The sequence below is a fragment of the Populus alba genome, chromosome 12, assembly GCF_005239225.2.
Source record: "Populus alba chromosome 12, ASM523922v2, whole genome shotgun sequence".
NCBI classification, from domain to species: domain Eukaryota; kingdom Viridiplantae; phylum Streptophyta; class Magnoliopsida; order Malpighiales; family Salicaceae; genus Populus; species Populus alba.
The window spans coordinates 14399799-14417599 of record NC_133295.1 but is presented as its reverse complement, the minus strand read 5'-3'; the positions used below and the strand labels follow the sequence as shown (position 1 = coordinate 14417599).

At 32.3% G+C, this 17801-nt stretch overlaps 1 protein-coding gene across 2 annotated transcripts; it reads left to right on the top strand.

Moving 5' to 3' along the window:
- The first annotated feature begins 6189 nt into the window (after positions 1-6189).
- Positions 6190-15799, top strand: LOC118060656 (phosphoglucomutase, chloroplastic). 2 transcript variants are annotated; one of them, XR_012167524.1, is made up of 23 exons: positions 6190-6607; positions 6703-6768; positions 6932-6976; positions 7088-7180; positions 7292-7344; positions 7799-7850; positions 7955-8023; positions 8418-8486; positions 9323-9445; positions 9530-9582; positions 10091-10169; positions 10253-10317; positions 10402-10469; positions 11900-12018; positions 12099-12173; positions 12292-12407; positions 13106-13247; positions 13382-13463; positions 13550-13596; positions 13713-13790; positions 13879-13984; positions 14074-14203; positions 15236-15799. XR_012167524.1 is itself a non-coding variant. In XM_035073920.2 (22 exons), the coding sequence occupies exons 1-22, from the start codon at positions 6359-6361 to the stop codon at positions 14139-14141; spliced, it is 1917 nt and encodes a 638-aa protein (XP_034929811.1). In that variant the 5' UTR covers positions 6191-6358; the 3' UTR covers positions 14142-14363. The 2 variants fall into 2 exon arrangements, 1 of the variants encoding a protein (XP_034929811.1); XM_035073920.2 differs by lacking the exon at positions 15236-15799 and having other exon boundaries at positions 6191-6607; positions 14074-14363.
- Positions 15800-17801: the final 2002 nt, after the last annotated feature.

Here is a 17801-nt window from a genome sequence, read left to right as displayed (position 1 = left end):
AGAATAGAAAATACAAGAAAATATATTTTTAGATTAAAAAATGGTGGGGTGAAATAAAAAATCAATTATTAAGAGCTAACTCAATAGAATAATAAAAAAAAGAAGTTAAAAAAGGAGAATTAAACTGAAAATAAAATAAAAAAAAAAAACATAATATTAAAGTGGATGTTTACATATAAACTAATAAAAATATTCTTATCTAAGAAATGAAAACCTAGTTTGATTTATAAAAAAAAAAATTAAAAATAATATGAATTGTAACATAATATTAAAATTCTCAATACTTTTCTATCTAGAACATTTATTTATTTTTTGTGACCCAATTAAACATAAAATAATTTTTTTTTGAGCAATTTTAAAGTGAATTTTTTTTTTTTTTTTAGAATAAAAGATACAACAAAACATATATATTTTATCACTTTTATTTTGAGACGGTAATTAAAAGCTATCCAAAAAATATTTCTCGTACCATATGCAATGACAATCCATTACTATTTTACCATACATTGATGAGAAGTGGATTGTGAGTGAGAAAGCACATATTGATGTTTAAAAAAGTTAGAACATGATTTTGCTCCAATTTTTTTTTTTTTTTTTTTTTGTGGCAAACAGAGATGCATACCTCTACTAGCATTTCATGATTTTGTTTTGCTTTCATGACAGCGACTCACACATGGCATTTAGCCCTGAGATGTGAACTTTTTATTCTTGATTATTGTTATTATTATTATTGAAAAAAAGTACTTCTCCATAGTTTATATGCCGCCATATGGTTTTTTTATATAAAAAATAGCATAATTATCAAGAATATTTCGTAAACTAGCGAAAAAAAGATGGAAAATAACATCTTTTTTGGTTTGGCTGCATCAACAAAACACAAAAACAGAAACTATTCCCTTAAATCTTTTCAAACATATACATTTACATAGAGAGAGAGAGAGAGAGAGAGAGAGAGAGAGAGAGGGTGATAGGGTAGGGCAGGACGTCCATTTCACATTGATGCATGCACCTGGCAATCAGGCCTGGCCATAGCTTCTGAAATCTTGTTAAGATGCTGCTGAACAGGGCTTATTCTTCGACTTTTTCCTTTTTTTCTGGAACCGGAAGGTAATCCTTCTAAAAAGAAGTAAATACCCAAATACTGCTCTTGAAATTGCAGTCTGAACATGTACAATTGTGTAAATACATGACCTTCATGATGATGCTACTACCACAGGCCACCCCCTTTGCAGATCGTGCCTCCTTGACCAAATTTACCACCCGTAAAAAAGGTTAAAAAAAATATTAGCCAGGCCTAAATCCAAATGCCTCGTACACGACAAAAGAAACCTAAACCCAGGTAAAAACAGAGAATTTAATGTAAAAGGGAAAGATGTAAAGCAAGTATCTGCTTTAAGATGTGATGCATTGTTATTCAACCCGACCAGAACTAGTGGGTCAAGCCGGTGATATGGCTTTGTAGTAATGGTGTGGTTGTTTTAAGAATTTTGATGCCCAGGTTCGGGGTTGTACAATGATATTAATTATATGGTTGATTTTGTCTCCAAGTCGTTGGAAGTGTTTAATTTGGTAATTGGTTTAGAAATTTTAAAATTTATTTTGATTAATTTTAGGGAAAGGTTTGCAAATTGAACTTAGGGTTACTTTCTTTGAGATAAAAAAAATTGAGAGTTCTTGTTTTGGATTTGATTTTATAGCTTTTGTCAAGCTCCACTATGATCTATTTAAAAATATAATTATAGTTGCTTTTTAAAATATTTTTCATACTAAAACGTATAAAAAAGATATTTTTTTTATTTTAAAAAAATTATTTTTAAGATCAGCACATCAAAATGATCCAAAATATAAAAAAATTAATTTTTAACAAAAAATAATATATTTTTTTTGAAACTCGGGTATAACCGCGTTTCCAAACATTATCAAATCTTGCAATTTGTATCCACCATCTACGCCCAATTTTTTTCTTGAATTTTTTACAAGGTTTCGATTGTGTTTGTTTTTTTTTATATGTTTTTTATTTATGCAATTAGCTAAAAATACACTCAATTTTTTAACAAGCAAACCATCCATATGGAAAATAAGAAATTGCAAAAATAAGAGGTGTCCCTCTTTACTCATTTCATTTTTCCAAACATAGTGATTTATATTTACTAATAGATTAAAAATATATTTTTTTTTTTGTTAAGAATTGAACTTGCTTACAATTTTTATAAAAAAGGTATTAAAATTAAACTCTTATCTTTATTTCGACAATCAGATTAAGAAATTATTTGTTTCTGTGGTGGAAACCGTGTCTTACAAGATATGGTAAAGTCAAGTCATTTCGCTATAGAAGATGTACTTGTAGGGTTGGATGATGAGGCCGGTTATGATCATGACCTTTAGAGCCACAGCCCAGTGTTCATGGAAAGGGTATGATTGTAAGGTCTTAAAGAAGCAGTACCAAACTGCAACCCAGGTTGAAGTTTACGGGCTTCATCAATTTTACTTATTTGGGCTGCTTGATGTCCAAGACCTCTAACAAGGCCTGCCTGTGAAAACCTCACTCTTTGCTCTTTTAGGCCCATCTGACTGAGATTTTTTCTCGAAGGAGGCGTTTTATTCTTGGACTCCTCTGGGCGTTCTCCACTTGTTCGAGAAAGAAACTTGAGTGGGTTTGTACAAAGCCCGGTAAAGTTTTGCATTTATTAACTCGAGAAATTATTTAAATTGGGTTTTATATTGAATTAAATCAAGAATTCACCTAGTTAAACATAATCAATTTAGTATGTTAAATCAAGATTCAATCCAAACTAAGATAAGATTTGATTTAATTTTTAAAAAACAAAATTCTATATTGTTTTAATTTTTTTTAAATAATACCGAAGAAAAGAAATCAATTTAGTATTTTTTTAGTTTTTTTAAATCAATTTATTATTATTATTTTAATTCAGTGTGTTAAATAAAATCAAGATTCAATCCAAACAGTAAATAAATCAATAAAGAAATAATGAAAGAAAAGAAAAATTATCAAACAATTCAGTGTTAATTTAATTGAAGGAAAACCATGAAAAAAAGAGAGTCAAACTTAACAAAAAAAAAAAAATAGAAGACATTAGCTTAAAGAAATAGGGGAACCGGGAGAACCTAGTACAATCTAAAAAATTACAATTTGTTAAATCATAGATCCAAGTTCAATCAATAAGCTTAAATGTCATTCAATTTAATTTTAAAAAATGAAACCATTGAAAAAATTATTAATAAAAAAACTTGTAAGAGAAAAAAAAACAATAAAAAAAGGGATAAAATCTAACAAGAACAAACCTAATGAGGATGAAATCCAAAATAACAATATCGCAAACAAAAAAATTGCAATTAAAAGAATTAGAACTAAACTTGTAAGGTTAAAAAGTCACAGATGATGAAATTAAAAATCATTTGTAATATAATAAATTATTTGTAGATTAAAAAATGGTGGGGTGAAATAAATAAAAAATTATTAAGAGCTAACTCAATAGAATAATAATAAAAAAAGGAGAATTAAACTGAAAAAAAAAAAAACATAATATTAAAGTGGATGTTTACATATAAACTAATAAAAACATTCTTATCTAAGAAATGAAAACCTAATTTGATTTATAAAAAAACAAACATTAAAAATAATATGAATTGTAACATGATATTAAAATTCTCAATACTTTTCTATCTAGAACATTTATTTTTCTTTTTACCCAATTAAACATAACATAAATTTTTTTTTTTGAACGAATTTTAAGTGAATTTTTTAATTTTTTTAGAATATATATATATTTATTTTGAGACAGTAATTAAAAGTTATCCAAAAAATATTTCTCATAACATATGCAATGACAATCCATTACTTATCATACATTGATGAGAAGTGGATTGTGAGTGAGAAAGCACATATTGATCTTTAAAAAAGTTAGAACATGATTTTGCTCCATTTTTTTTTTTTTGGCAAACAGAGATGAATATCTCTACTAGTATTTCATGATTTTGTTTTGCTTTCATGACAGCGACTCACACATGGCATTTAACCCTGAGATGTGAACTTTTTATTCTTGACTATTATTATTATTATTGAAAAAAAGTTTTTTTTAAAAAAAAGAGAATTAAACTGAAAAAAAAAAAAAAAAAAATAATAAAAAACAAGACAACATTAATTTTTTTAAAAAAATAGGACAAACCTCTTAACTCTTGTCTAATTTTTAAAAGTTGCATCCTAAAAAATTTTCAATTAAGAAATATAACTCTCAATTAATTTAATTTTAAAAGATAAGATTGGTAGATAAGCATTAATAAAAAAAAACCTGCAAAGGTAACAAAAAAATGAGGATGCAATTTAATGAAAAAATAAAACATAATTCCAAATAAAATAAATATCAATTAAAAAATAAAGACTAGATCTTAAAATTAAAAAAAATAATTGGCCATGAAATTGAAAACATATGTAAAAACAAAGTAAACCTGGAAAAACATCCTAAACATGATCAAATCTTGAAAAACTTGCAACTATAAAACCTAAATACGGGTCACATCAAAAAGTTTATTATAAATCAATTTAAAAATATAAATTTAAAAATCTTGTCAAATAAAAAAAAATAATAACAAAAAAAACCTCGAGCGAACTCATAATTAACCCGAATCAACAAATCAAACACATAACCTAGGACATGAAATTGAGATGACCTATAAATAGGAAAGAGAAAAAAACACTGGTAAAAAAATATTAAAAAAATTACTTTAAAAAAGATGAAAGTCGATCAGGGCTAATCCTTTAGATCTATTACTCGAGTTATAAAATTAAGGTGACTCCAACAAAGGCAAATTCAAAAACACAAAGAAGCAAGATTGTTAATCACACAAATATTGAGGGATAAAATTGAGAAAAAAATCAATAAAAAAAGCAACAAAAAAATAGCAATTAAAGAATTATGACTAATTTCGACATAAAAATTAAATGTTTTGGGAAAAATTAAATGTTTTGGGAAAAATCAAATGAAATTAAATGTTTAGAATAGAATTGTAAGAAACAAATCCATTAAGAAAAATAATTAAAAAATATAGCAATTAAAAGAATTAGATCCAAAATTGACCTAAAATTTAAATGAAAATAAATGCTAGGGTGGAATTGAAAAAAAAAAACCAAATCAACCAAGGAAATAATTCAAAACAAAACAAGTAGAAATTAAAAGAATAAAGGACCAAATTTAAAAAATCAAATGACTAGGGATAAAGTTGAAAATAAAATCCAATTAGAAATAATCAATATAAATAAAATAATTGTAAATAAGAGAAGAGAGACTAAATCAAAAGAAAATAAAAATAAATAGAATGGCTAATATAATTTTTTGTGTGACCAACACGCAAATATGATAAAAAAAAAGAAAGAAAAGAAAGATAAACAAGGAAAGCAATTTTGGGTCAAACTTTGCTGGACCACCATATACCCGTCATCTAGAGAGGAAGGGGATACCAAGACGAAGCAAATGATGTGGCAGAATTATAATTACAGCTACCAAAGCCAGCTGTACATGCCGCTTAAATATGGCGGAGTGGTTGATCCGTTAACATGTGCGAGACATGCGTTAATAACTTTTTTATTTTTTATTTTTTTGTACAAAAATAAAAAATACCCTTATGACTAAGCAATATTAACAAACAAATTATTATGAAATTACAACAAAGCCCCTAAAGCTAAGGCTAAAAAATTCTAATTATAAGGGTAATGCAGTAATTTAACTGTTTTATAAAATATAAAAATACAAAAATACTTTTACGTAGAAAAAATTGCATTACTCTATTAATTGATTACATTAATAATTTTACTCTAGATCATAAAATATATTTATCAAAATAACTTGATATAATTTTCAAAAGATATTTATGTATGAAAAAATAATTTTATCCTCAAAACTAAAACTAAAGTTAAAATAATTAAGGTTAAACTAATAATTATATTATTATAAATAATAATATGTGTGTTTTGGGGCACAATAATATTGCTAGGGGTTTATTTATTTTATTTTGATAACAAGCAAGATAAATAAAAAAATTTTATTTTTGAAAAATTAAAAAGAGGAAATAAAATAAAACAACAGAGAAAGGAAGTTCACAGTGTGTTTGCGTGTGTAGTAGTACGAGTATGACTAGATAGGAAGCGAAGATAAGTCTTTTAAAAGTACATGCGGCAGTCAGAGATATCCTCGGCTCTCCTTTTCTTCTCAGCTCACTTCCCAAAATCTTTTTCTCTCTTATACAAAGTACTCCCATTCTCTCTCTACAGTGATCACTGCTGACTACATTTGCAAGGGAAGAAAACACATTGAGAGAAATTGTCAATCAAGAATCAATAAAAATGGCTTCCTCTACTTCTTGTTTGAGACTTGAAAATGTTATCTTTTCATCAACTAACAGAAAGCTGAGGCAAACTAATGCAAATGGCAGTGTCCTCCTCTCTTCACCTATCCGTTCTCTCTCTCTTTTATCACCATCTCCTTTGTTTTCACCAAAATTTGCTCTCTTAAAAAATTTACTTTCAGTTAGTTCTTCCCTCTCTGTCAAAGCTTCCTCTTCTACTGCCATTGCTGAACCTGAAGGCATCAAGGTCCTTCCTTTTCTGTATTTTGTGCACATACAAATGTATGTTTGCTTTATATGGAAATAAGTAACAAATGGGTATTTGATTCTTGTGTTTTGCAGATTAATTCAGTGTCTACAAAGCCAATTGAGGGTCAGAAGACAGGGACAAGTGGTCTGCGAAAGAAGGTAAATTTCTACTTCTTTTTTCTGTTTGGTTACTGAGAAAGTAGAGAAAAGAGATTTAGAATTCTGGGTTTTATGTGCTTTGTTGAATAAAAATGAGTGTAGTTTGATTTAAAATTGATGGGCAGAGGTGATTTATTCTGGTTTCAAATTTATGTTTTTGTAGGTTAAGATTTTCAAGGAGGAAAACTACCTTGCAAATTGGATTCAGGTTTGGTTGTTTTCTTTTACATGTTTTTTGGCATTAAATTTTGTGTTGTGTCATTGTTTAGGGGGTATTTGATAAAGGTTTTTGGTAACGTTTGAATTTTTGTATGTGCAGGCATTGTTTAATTCATTGCCACCAGAGGATTACAAGAATGGAGTGTTGGTCTTGGGAGGGGATGGTCGTTACTTCAACCGAGAAGCTTCACAGGTGATTGCTGTTACTTAATCAACCTGTCATGATTAGTTAATAATACCTTTTATATGTTTAATTCTGTGGCTCCTTCTCTGATTATTGGAGTTGTTTGGACTTAAAATGTAGATAATTATCAAAATTGCTGCTGGGAATGGTGTTGGTAAAATCCTTGTCGGCAAGTAAGTATCACGATTGATCCTTTTGTTGTCAGATGGAGGAAATGCTAATATGCAAAGTAGGATTGATGTATTAGATGAATGATATATGCTAGGACTAATTGTTTGAGACTGATTTTTATCCACTGTGATAGCTGCTTTTGACTAATAGAACCAAACTTTGAGTTGATAACAAATTGTTTTTTCAAGTTAATTAACTCCATAAACCCAGGATGGTTTGATCGAGAATCATGTTCGTAGTCAATCGGGCAGAAAAAATAAGGTTGAAATATTAATCAATTATAACTTAGCTAACTCTCTTTTATCAGATGCTTTGCTTGATAATCATTTTGGAGAACTTCAAAGAATTATAGTATTTTCTTTCCATCTGAAGTTGTAAATATGAAATACTTTTTGGAATCTTGATTCATGTTTATGCAATTTTGGCACTGTTTATGGTGTTATTCCAACATTTCAGGGAAGGTATTATGTCCACTCCAGCTGTTTCTGCTGTGATCCGAAATAGGAAGGCAAGAACATCTCATCTATGCTTTGACCAGATATTCAGCATCTCATTTCAATGCCTTAATAAATTTTCCCCTTTCCCTGCCTAACCTAGGAAATAAATCTGCAGGCCAATGGTGGATTTATAATGAGTGCAAGTCATAATCCTGGAGGGCCTGAATATGACTGGGGTATCAAGGTAAATTGCTAATTCTCATCTAATACTCCTGCTTAATTATAGTTTCATCATGACTCTCAACCCCACTCCTATCCTTTTTATAATCTGTAAAAAAATATGGGAATCAAGCACGATGAGCTGATATGCATAGTGCGGCAAGCTTCACTACTTTTTTGTTAGCAAGCTGGTAGTTGTCAGTTCTCTGTTTTTTAATTTATTTTTGCATTTGTCATACATGTTGATGATTGAACCATCCTGACATGTTCTGGTTTGCAATTTAGTATCTTGTTAACAGAGATCTTATTTTTCCCATCACATATTGGTGTTTTAGTTGAATGAACTGACCATGTTGAGTTACTTTCAAACTGACTGGTTGATGAGGCTTCCTTCCTTTTTTTTCCCTTACATTTCCCAGTTTAATTACAACAGTGGGCAACCTGCACCTGAATCCATCACAGACAAGATATATGGAAACACCCTTTCTGTAAGTATCTGGCTATTTCTTTATCAAAAAAGTATCTTGTTATTTACTTGTAATTCTTTATGTTCAGCTATTCATCTTTCTTCAACATGGTTATGTTCTTCTAGTTTTATATCCTTTTTGAAGAGTAAAAATGTAATCATTGCATAGGTTTACCCCTGTACACTAGTTTTTTATTCAATTGTAAATAATGTGCTCTGACTATAAGTCTCTATTTGAAGTGTAAATGCTTTAGATGAAATATTTATTTGTTTCCTAAAGCAGACACCAACCTTGGCAATTTCGAGCACTACCACTTGAGTATGGTTTTTTCTCCTCTGTGTGAATGAACAATCCAAAATTTCACAGCTATAAACCTGTACCAAGATACAGGATCCTTACACAACCAATCTGTGTTTTCTGATACGAACCTTTACCAAGGTTCAGCCTTTTTGCTATAATCAACATGAGGAAGTTTCTATAATACTTCTCCAGGTCAGTTATGCTAAATAAAACTGAAAAGACCAGCAAACCAATAGGTTGCCTGGTTTAGGATTTATAAGCTAATTGCTCATTGATTTTATGTAGACTCGGTCAATTTGAAGTATTTCTGTGTTTATTAGTATGGATGTTCTGGTTCTTTTTCTTTGTTTTCTTTTGCTCATTTTTAACTTGCTTAATATTCATTTTTTCTTGTTCAAAAAATGCTATAATCTTGTGATTTTCATAAGTGAAGGTTTTGGTTTGCAACTGGACATTGTCTCACCTCCATAATTATTTAGACGTGCATGCTTGATTATTTGACTTCCTATAATTTTGTGGTTCCTGCATGAATCTGAAATTTTGTGAATTCTATGCAGATATCTGAGATTAAGATGGCAGACATTCCTGATGTTGACCTTTCTACTCTCAGAGTCACAAAATATGGAAACTTTAGTGTTGAAGTAGTAGACCCAGTTTCTGATTATTTGGAGTTAATGGAGGTTAGAAACAAAAACATGAATGTGCATCTTTGGATGATCGTTCATTTGGATTTTGTGTCAGTAACTGTATGGATTATTTTGCAGAATGTATTTGATTTTGAGCTCATCAAAAGTCTCCTTTCACAGTCTGATTTCAGGTACATTTATTCACTGCTAAGTGACATTGCCATTTTTTCTTACGTGTTCTTTCATGCATCTGATAAATGAAGAAGATCCTCTATTCCTTTTGGCTATCTTATGTTATGTATATTCCTCCAAGTATTAACTTATGGATGAATTAACCTGAACTGATGTTCATAACTTCTCAACTTGGCAATAAAGTCTCCCCTGAACTATTTGCAGTCAATCATGTAAGCCTGTTTTCACTAGATCACTATCTCTGTTGCTACTTTCACAGATGCTGTGTTTCTTTTGCTTCTAATATGAAGACTTCTCAGCTAAAATATTGTATTTGCCATCATTATCATCTGTACCTTCTGTTATTTATTTTCCCTACACAGAAGCATGCACAATTGTTTTTGCTTGTGTTTGTGTGTGATGCAAGTTCTATACTCTTGCATAATAGGCATTGTTGAATCTTGGATTCATATGCGGAAAGCTATCTTTCTGGGTCTTAAAGTATATTTTATGGTATTTTACTTTCAGGTTTATATTTGATGCCATGCATGCTGTTACTGGGGCTTATGCAAAACCTATCTTTGTGGACAAGCTTGGGGCCAGTCTGGTATTTTCTGGATGAGACATTTTGGAAAATTTTTTTGAACTATCCGATATTTCCTGATAACATATGTTAAGTTTTGCATGTAGGATTCAATTTCAAATGGAGTGCCTCTGGAGGATTTTGGGCATGGCCATCCAGATCCTAATCTTACGTATGGTGGCTATTTAATTCCTGACCATATAGCAAGTTGTAATCATTTGATATCCTATTAACCATATCTTTTACTCTAAAACAGATATGCCAAGGACTTGGTCGACATCATGTATGCAGAGAACGGGCCAGATTTTGGAGCTGCAAGTGATGGTATGTCAGATGAATTTTGAAGAAACAGACACGCTTCATTTTTCAGGTGTTTGATGTGCTATTAATTGCTTGAGTGAATGCATGCATGGATTCACTGGCAGATGAGGCCACACCGAGTAATTCCATTTGGTTTTTGAACTAAATTTTCATCTGAAAGTTAAGGGTTTCCCTTTTTTGGCATCGACTAAGTAAAATTTCAACTGCAAATAAACTTTAGGTTGTAGCCATGGTTTTTATTGTTTGACAAAATATTGGAATGATGAACTTAGTAGCTGTACTGACAACTTAAGTTACTTTGCCCTTTTATCAGCCTACAAGCATTGACCATATAAGAATTGTGTATTTTACCTGTCAAAGCTATAAATTAAATTAAGTCTCAAACATTGAAGGGAAATATAAGTTTTTAATCCACATATGAATAGCTAATTGCTGAAATTTATCTTTCAACTGATTTTGCTCATTTTGGAGAGATACCAAGTACTAAGCCATAAGTATTTCTAATTAACAAGTCCAGTTATGCAAGTGTATCAGGAAGCACTCTTTTAGTAAATGTTGTTACTGATAGCAAAATCCATATGCGTTCAGATCAGAATTATATATACTGATATGTGTATGCGTTCAGATCAGCTGTGTGCATCTGTTGTTTTCACTCTTTTACATTGAAATAAATGAGCCAAATTTGAAATCAACCCTCAAGTTACACTGTTTAACACAGTGACACTTTATACAACAAGATCATTTTGAGTCTCGAATTTGTTGATGTTGTTGTTTCAGTGGTTTTCACTGCTATATCCATAGATGATATAATGAGGAAACAAGTAGTCAAATAGGAAGAAATTGTGGAAAGTTCTTGAGGGGCTGGTGCAAATGTTGAATGAATTGGTTTGGGTGGTGAACCATATTATATAGTTTCTGCCAAGCTTGGGACACAACAAATCTGCGGAGGCCAACCTTGATAACATTAGTTGAATTTAAATCAAGGTTTGATCCACTCCTTAGCTCACTATAGGATGGATTTTGATTAAAAATAAACGAGGTTAATATGAGCAACCAATGCTTGGTATGTTTTTTTGCTGCTATATGCTAAAGAAGATTCATGTAAAGTACTTTAAATCCATACAACAAATAGATAGACCAGGATCTGTAAATCCTGGGCAGGAACTTCGTTTTGGTCCTTGAAGTTTTGGTAAGAGTATTTGACAACATTGGTGTGGGGGCAGGTATACCGAAAAAGGTGAAAATGAAAACTTAGGCTGCCAAATGTCTTTCATAAACACTATGTGGGTGTATTGCTTGTATCAGATGACTGAGTAATTTGTGTTCTTATTGAATCATTTGGCTCATCTTTGAGCTCCATATTGTGATTAATCATGATATTGTTATTCCTTAATATTCCTTTTTCAGAAGTAACTTTTCTTACCATTATTCAGGAGACGGGGACAGAAACATGGTCCTAGGTAGAGGGTTTTTTGTCACTCCTTCAGATTCTGTTGCTATCATTGCTGCCAATGCGCAAGAAGCCATTCCATACTTTACAAGTGGCCCCAAGGTAGAAAATTCTGTAGATGTTTCTCAACCTCTTTAATGTCCAAAGAAACAAGAAATAAATGTCTTGTTTCCAAATTTCAGGGTTTAGCTCGGTCCATGCCAACAAGTGGTGCTCTAGATCGTGTGGCTGAAAAATTGAATCTTCCATTTTTTGAGGTCAGGCAACCCTTGAACGAAATTCTAGTTTCAATAAACGGGGAGACCATAGAAGGTAGAATAGGGTTTGCATTGATAGAGATGCTTTTCTCCTGACAATCTTTTATCCTGGGTTCAGGTCCCTACTGGTTGGAAATTTTTTGGGAATCTCATGGATGCCGGAAAATTGTCAATTTGTGGTGAAGAAAGTTTTGGTACTGGTTCTGATCACATTCGTGAGAAGGATGGCATATGGTAAATGTCTGAGATGCATCCAATGAACCTCTCACATGTACCAACATTAAGGCTTTTCCTGCCAATTAATGTTAAGAAAAATAGCCTTACATGTCCTCCTTAAAGCTGGTTATAAAATTATACTTTGCTACAGAAGGTTGTCTGCAGTTTTATGCTTTTTGTCTCATGACATTCCTTAAACCTTTCTTCATTTTCTTATCATGCCACAGTCATCTAAGCCTCATAATTTATTACACTAGTAAAAATCTCTGTGGTAATTGTCAAACATTGTACTTCATATCAAAATGAAAACCAGAACCAGCACCTTGATCGGGTTGGTTTATATGTGAAACAATCTTCATCTTGCCAAGGTCTGCTTGATCGTTGGGTGTTTATTACCCTTGATGGATCGTTTCCAATTATCTGGCTGCATCCAATAGTAACAGATTGTCTGCTACTCTGCCATGAACTTTGGCTGGGTCCAATTGGTAGGGGTAGAAGGGCTGCCGTATAATTGTCCTTACCTATTCCTTCTGTGAGATTAGAGGGTCTGGATGGAAGTGGTAGATTAACTGCTTTGCTGATGGAACTACAAGCTAGTTCAAGTGGTTCACAACCTAGGAGCTAAATTAGAATTTAAACAGTTGTTTGATATTATCTTTTCATAGGAATGCTCTACTTCAAATCCCATACAGAATAACAAATCTATCTAAATGCAGGGCTGTTTTAGCATGGCTTTCAATTATTGCATACAGAAACAAAGACAAGAAACCAGGGGACAAGTTAGTATCTGTTGCTGATGTTGTGAAAGAGCATTGGGAAACCTATGGAAGAAATTTCTTTTCTAGATACGATTATGAAGTAAGCATCGTCCAAATCTTTTGTAGATCATGGTATAGTCGATGCTTTGGATACAGCTATGGACTAAACTTCCAGTGTCTAAGTAGAGGTGCGTACTGGGTACAATTCTTTAATTTATGTAAATTCTTTTTCAGGAATGTGAATCAGAAGGTGCCAACAAAATGATACAGTATCTTAGAGATTTGGTCTCTAAGGGCAAACCAGGTGACAAGTATGGTAAGTTTATATTTGATCTCCTTTTCATTTAATCACCGCCTGCTATCTGACAATCTCTGAGCATTGTATTACAATTTGCTTTATAGGAAATTACACCCTTCAGTTTGCTGATGACTTTACATACACTGATCCTGTAAGTTAAAACTCTGCATGTTTAACTGATCAAATTTGATCAGTTACGATTTCACCAAGCACCTGTAGCCTGATATCACTGCCATGTTTAACTTATCTTTTATGTGTTTATTATAGGTGGATGGAAGTGTGGTATCAAAGCAAGGCATCCGGTTTGTTTTCACTGATGGATCGAGGATCATATTCCGTCTATCTGTATGCTCAATTGATTATAGTTTTCTGTCAGAATTTGAAGCTTCATAGGCTCTGGTTTTTCTTCTAACTGGAACATCTACATCTACAGGGAACTGGATCAGCAGGTGCAACTGTAAGAATCTACATCGAACAGTTTGAACCAGATGTCTCTAAACATGAGATGGATGCTCAAATAGCCCTAAAACCATTAATAGGTCAGTGCTATTTTTTCCTTCCAAGTAAAATGCTAATTTCTCTGGTATTACTAGAATATGTATTCATGATATGTTTTGGATTGTTTTAGATCTGGCATTGTCTGTATCAAAGTTGAAAGACTTCACAGGAAGGGACAAGCCTACAGTCATCACTTGAAATTTAACACCAATTGGGAGTCTCAAGAATCAAGTCGTATGCCAAGTTATGCTTAATGGCAGGTCGGGCTTTCCATCCTCTTCTGGCTTTACTTGCCATACGTATTGTTTCTGATCAATTTCGGTTGTTCTTTAGCTAGTAGTGGCATTATGGTTCAATAAATCTCTCCATGTAAAGAATGTAAAAACATATATATGCAAATAAAATCTCTTGCTTTCGCTACATGCCCTTGTTAACCTTCATCTCTCCCTTGTTGATTTGAGGTCATTATGCATTGATAACAGTAGAAATGTAAGACATAAATATCAGCTAGACGCAAACAGAAACCTTGTCTGGAATATGGTTCATGTAACCTTCTTATCTGATGCCATTAGAACACACCCTCTCAGGCTTTATGTAAGTTTCCTGTTACTCCTGCCATTCTAAAATCCTCCAAATCAATGTCAACTTATTCTCTGACTTTTTTTCCACCTGTATGAAGATCCCACCAATCTACTTTGGAGCTGTCTAGATTTTTCACATTTGATTGATTCTCTCGTTTGCTCGCTGTCTCAGCCGACAGTATTTTGATCTTTACGTTTACTTTAGTTTCACTAAATTGCCCCTCGAATGTCACTGGAACTTGGAACCCTTTTAGGTCGGAAATAGGAAAACAAGTTACAGGAAATGGGAGCGAGTGGAAAGTACCAGACTAAAAAGGCTGGATAGAGAGAGAGAGTGAGTAATCGGCACATCTCTTGTCATTTCATTTAGTTTCATCCATCTGTTTCATGACAACAAGATGCAACAGTATATCCATGACAAGACAATTACAAGTTACTGGCAGATATTGCCGTGAAGATGTACACACCAATTTGCCTCTATCTGATAAGCAATTCCCCCTGAATGCTATGTCCATGTAATGAATTTGGCCCAATAACTACCAACGATGAAGATCTTTAGTATTATGTATCATCCAGTGACCATTCTTCATGCATTTAGATCGATGATAGAGCTTGTTGCATGGTCGTGTCGATCCCTTTAAAAGACATGATCTTGTGGTGTGTTTATGACAATCAAAACAGCTCCTTTTAATGTCAAGGTTGATCCTACAGGTCTGCTTTTAGCTGATCAGATCATCATGATGAAACATCCAATGGCAGGCCGCGACCGCCTTTTGTGGGAGCCTAGTGTACAACTAAGACAAGCATGACCACAATATGCCTATAATGGGGAAAATTTGTCTTAAACACTTGGTCTTCTTTAAAATGCAAGCGAACACTCTCCAGCAGCTCCAATTGGTATAATGGCACAGCAGGCACTCAACATGAGAGAACATGCTGGGACACTATTTTTGTCCTTCTAAAGTTCAAATGCAGCGTCATCCACTTCCCTCTCATAAACTTTTATACCCTTTGTTAGGATGTGACATTATCTAACTGCATTCTCATCTCCACAGACTAACACTTCAAAGAGGGACCCTAGAAGTGCTTTTTCAGTAGGAGAGAAAACTTGAGATGCAGGCTTTTCTTAATTTCTTTTCCCCCTCCTTCTTTCAACCCGGAGCAGCAAAATGTTAACCCTAAAATCCCTTGGCTTCTATGATGTTTCTATTAAGGACCCCATACTGTGAATTTTCTGCTGTGGAGCATTTTAATTGAGGGAGGATTTGGACTTCTTAATCCCATACTTATAAGCCTATTTTTTTGGTTATTTGCTCCTTGGTTTGCCCTTCAATGGACACTTAAGATTCCAAGTGAAGCTGGAGCAGGTTCAATTGAGTTTCCTTTGGCGAAGAGAACATACTTTCAGGATCATTACAATGGAGCCCGCCTTTTTCTTCAAAAATCCAAAACCAAAATCTATCTGGATTGTCTCTGCTCCCCATTTCTAATGTGATTTAAGTCCTCCACCAGACCCACCAACAAATAATTGTACAGACAAGGGAAAAGCAAGCAAAACTTGTAGTGCATGTTATAAGAGGATAGAACTGTGTTAGTCCTAATTGATACACACACTTACGCTATAGTTACTGTAATAGATCCAACCTTGTTGGGTCTATCAGTTTCATAGGATTTGCTCTTGAAGAGAGAAAACTCAATTTGCCCCACCTTTTTATCTGCATGACATTGTGACAACTCCACCATCATGCTAGTTGCTTCTAGTGATGGACCTTGATGTCTCCTCTTTCTTTTCCACCTACTGTCCTCTGTCCTGTAGTGAACAATTTCATGTTTGGCGAACTTCTCTCAACTCTTAGAGAGTTTTTTGATCACCACAAATTATATAAACCATTGTCGAGAACATTACAACTAAATATATCTCTAGATATGATACAAAACTATGCTGCCAACCCTATAACATATTGCAGTTGAAGGTATTTTTGGTTTGCTGATTTGACTTTACTATATCAAAAGCATTATGATGAATGTGTGTTTGATATTGCACTTATATTTAAGAAAAAGCTATAAATTATAGCATTTTTTTAATCAAGATTTCAAGAAATTTTTTTGTGTAGGATTTATGTAATACCAATAGTGCACGTTAATTAAGTAAATATTTTCAATCCGTGATTGAGATAAAACATAAACCACACCACACCACATTGTATAAATAAACAAAGACTAAAAAGCCTTAAAATGCATCAATTTAATGATTTTTAATTAAAAAAAATAACAATTCATGAAATCACTTTGAAGTCTTCATGTCATATCAAATAGGGATAAAGCCGCATGCTCTTAAAACTTGACTAAACCATGAAGGGGTTAATGATTTTCTTAATAACCTTTGTCTTCTTGAGCATTGAGAGTTAATCAACATGCTAATTTGAAGAGTGATTAACTTCTCCACAGGATCTTGTCGGTGATACGTAAATCCCAAGTGATTAATGGAGATTTATCATCAATTATGAAGAATAATGTCATGATTTTAGGTTTTAAAGTAGTTCATATCTTACAATCTATTCCTTGCAAAGAAAGAGTTGATTTCTACTACCATTCATTATTGCTCCCATACTTCTACTTTATTTGCGACCCTTGTTGGCTTCAACTTCATTTACTAAAAATTAAGAAGAAACAAGAGATTTTTGTTATGTATTTACTCTCCAAGCATCCCTTTTCATGGCTTGTCCAAATTGAGGGCTACTTTTTTTGTATTGTTTTAATGGGGGGATTAATTGCTTTTATACATTTTTTAGGAGGTAATGGTAGCTACCTTGCTACACTTAAATAGTAATAATTAAGTCAAGGCAATTATGCACTCCTCCACTATCAAATACCATTCATCTTGTCGTGCATGTCTTTGGCAATCCATTTTTCTATATAGTTCTTGATTTCCTTATTTATATTTGACTTTAGGGAACAATTATAATTTATGCATACAACTTTGACTTTATGAATTTTATTAAATAAAATCATTCTCTCCATGACTAGTGTTAGATTAATTAGATCTTTAAACCTATGTATACCGTTGGATCTTAATAATATATATTATCTTAAAATATCTAATCGAAAAGGTTTGAACTAGTGCAAGTGGAGAAACATAAAGCCAACATATTAAATTATTACTTGGAAAAAAGATAATCCTAAAATAATTGACAGTTTGCTTCTTCTTTTTCTATATCCATTTCCTTTTCCCTATTTTTTATATATAAATTAAAGAAGATTGGACTCATGAAGTTTT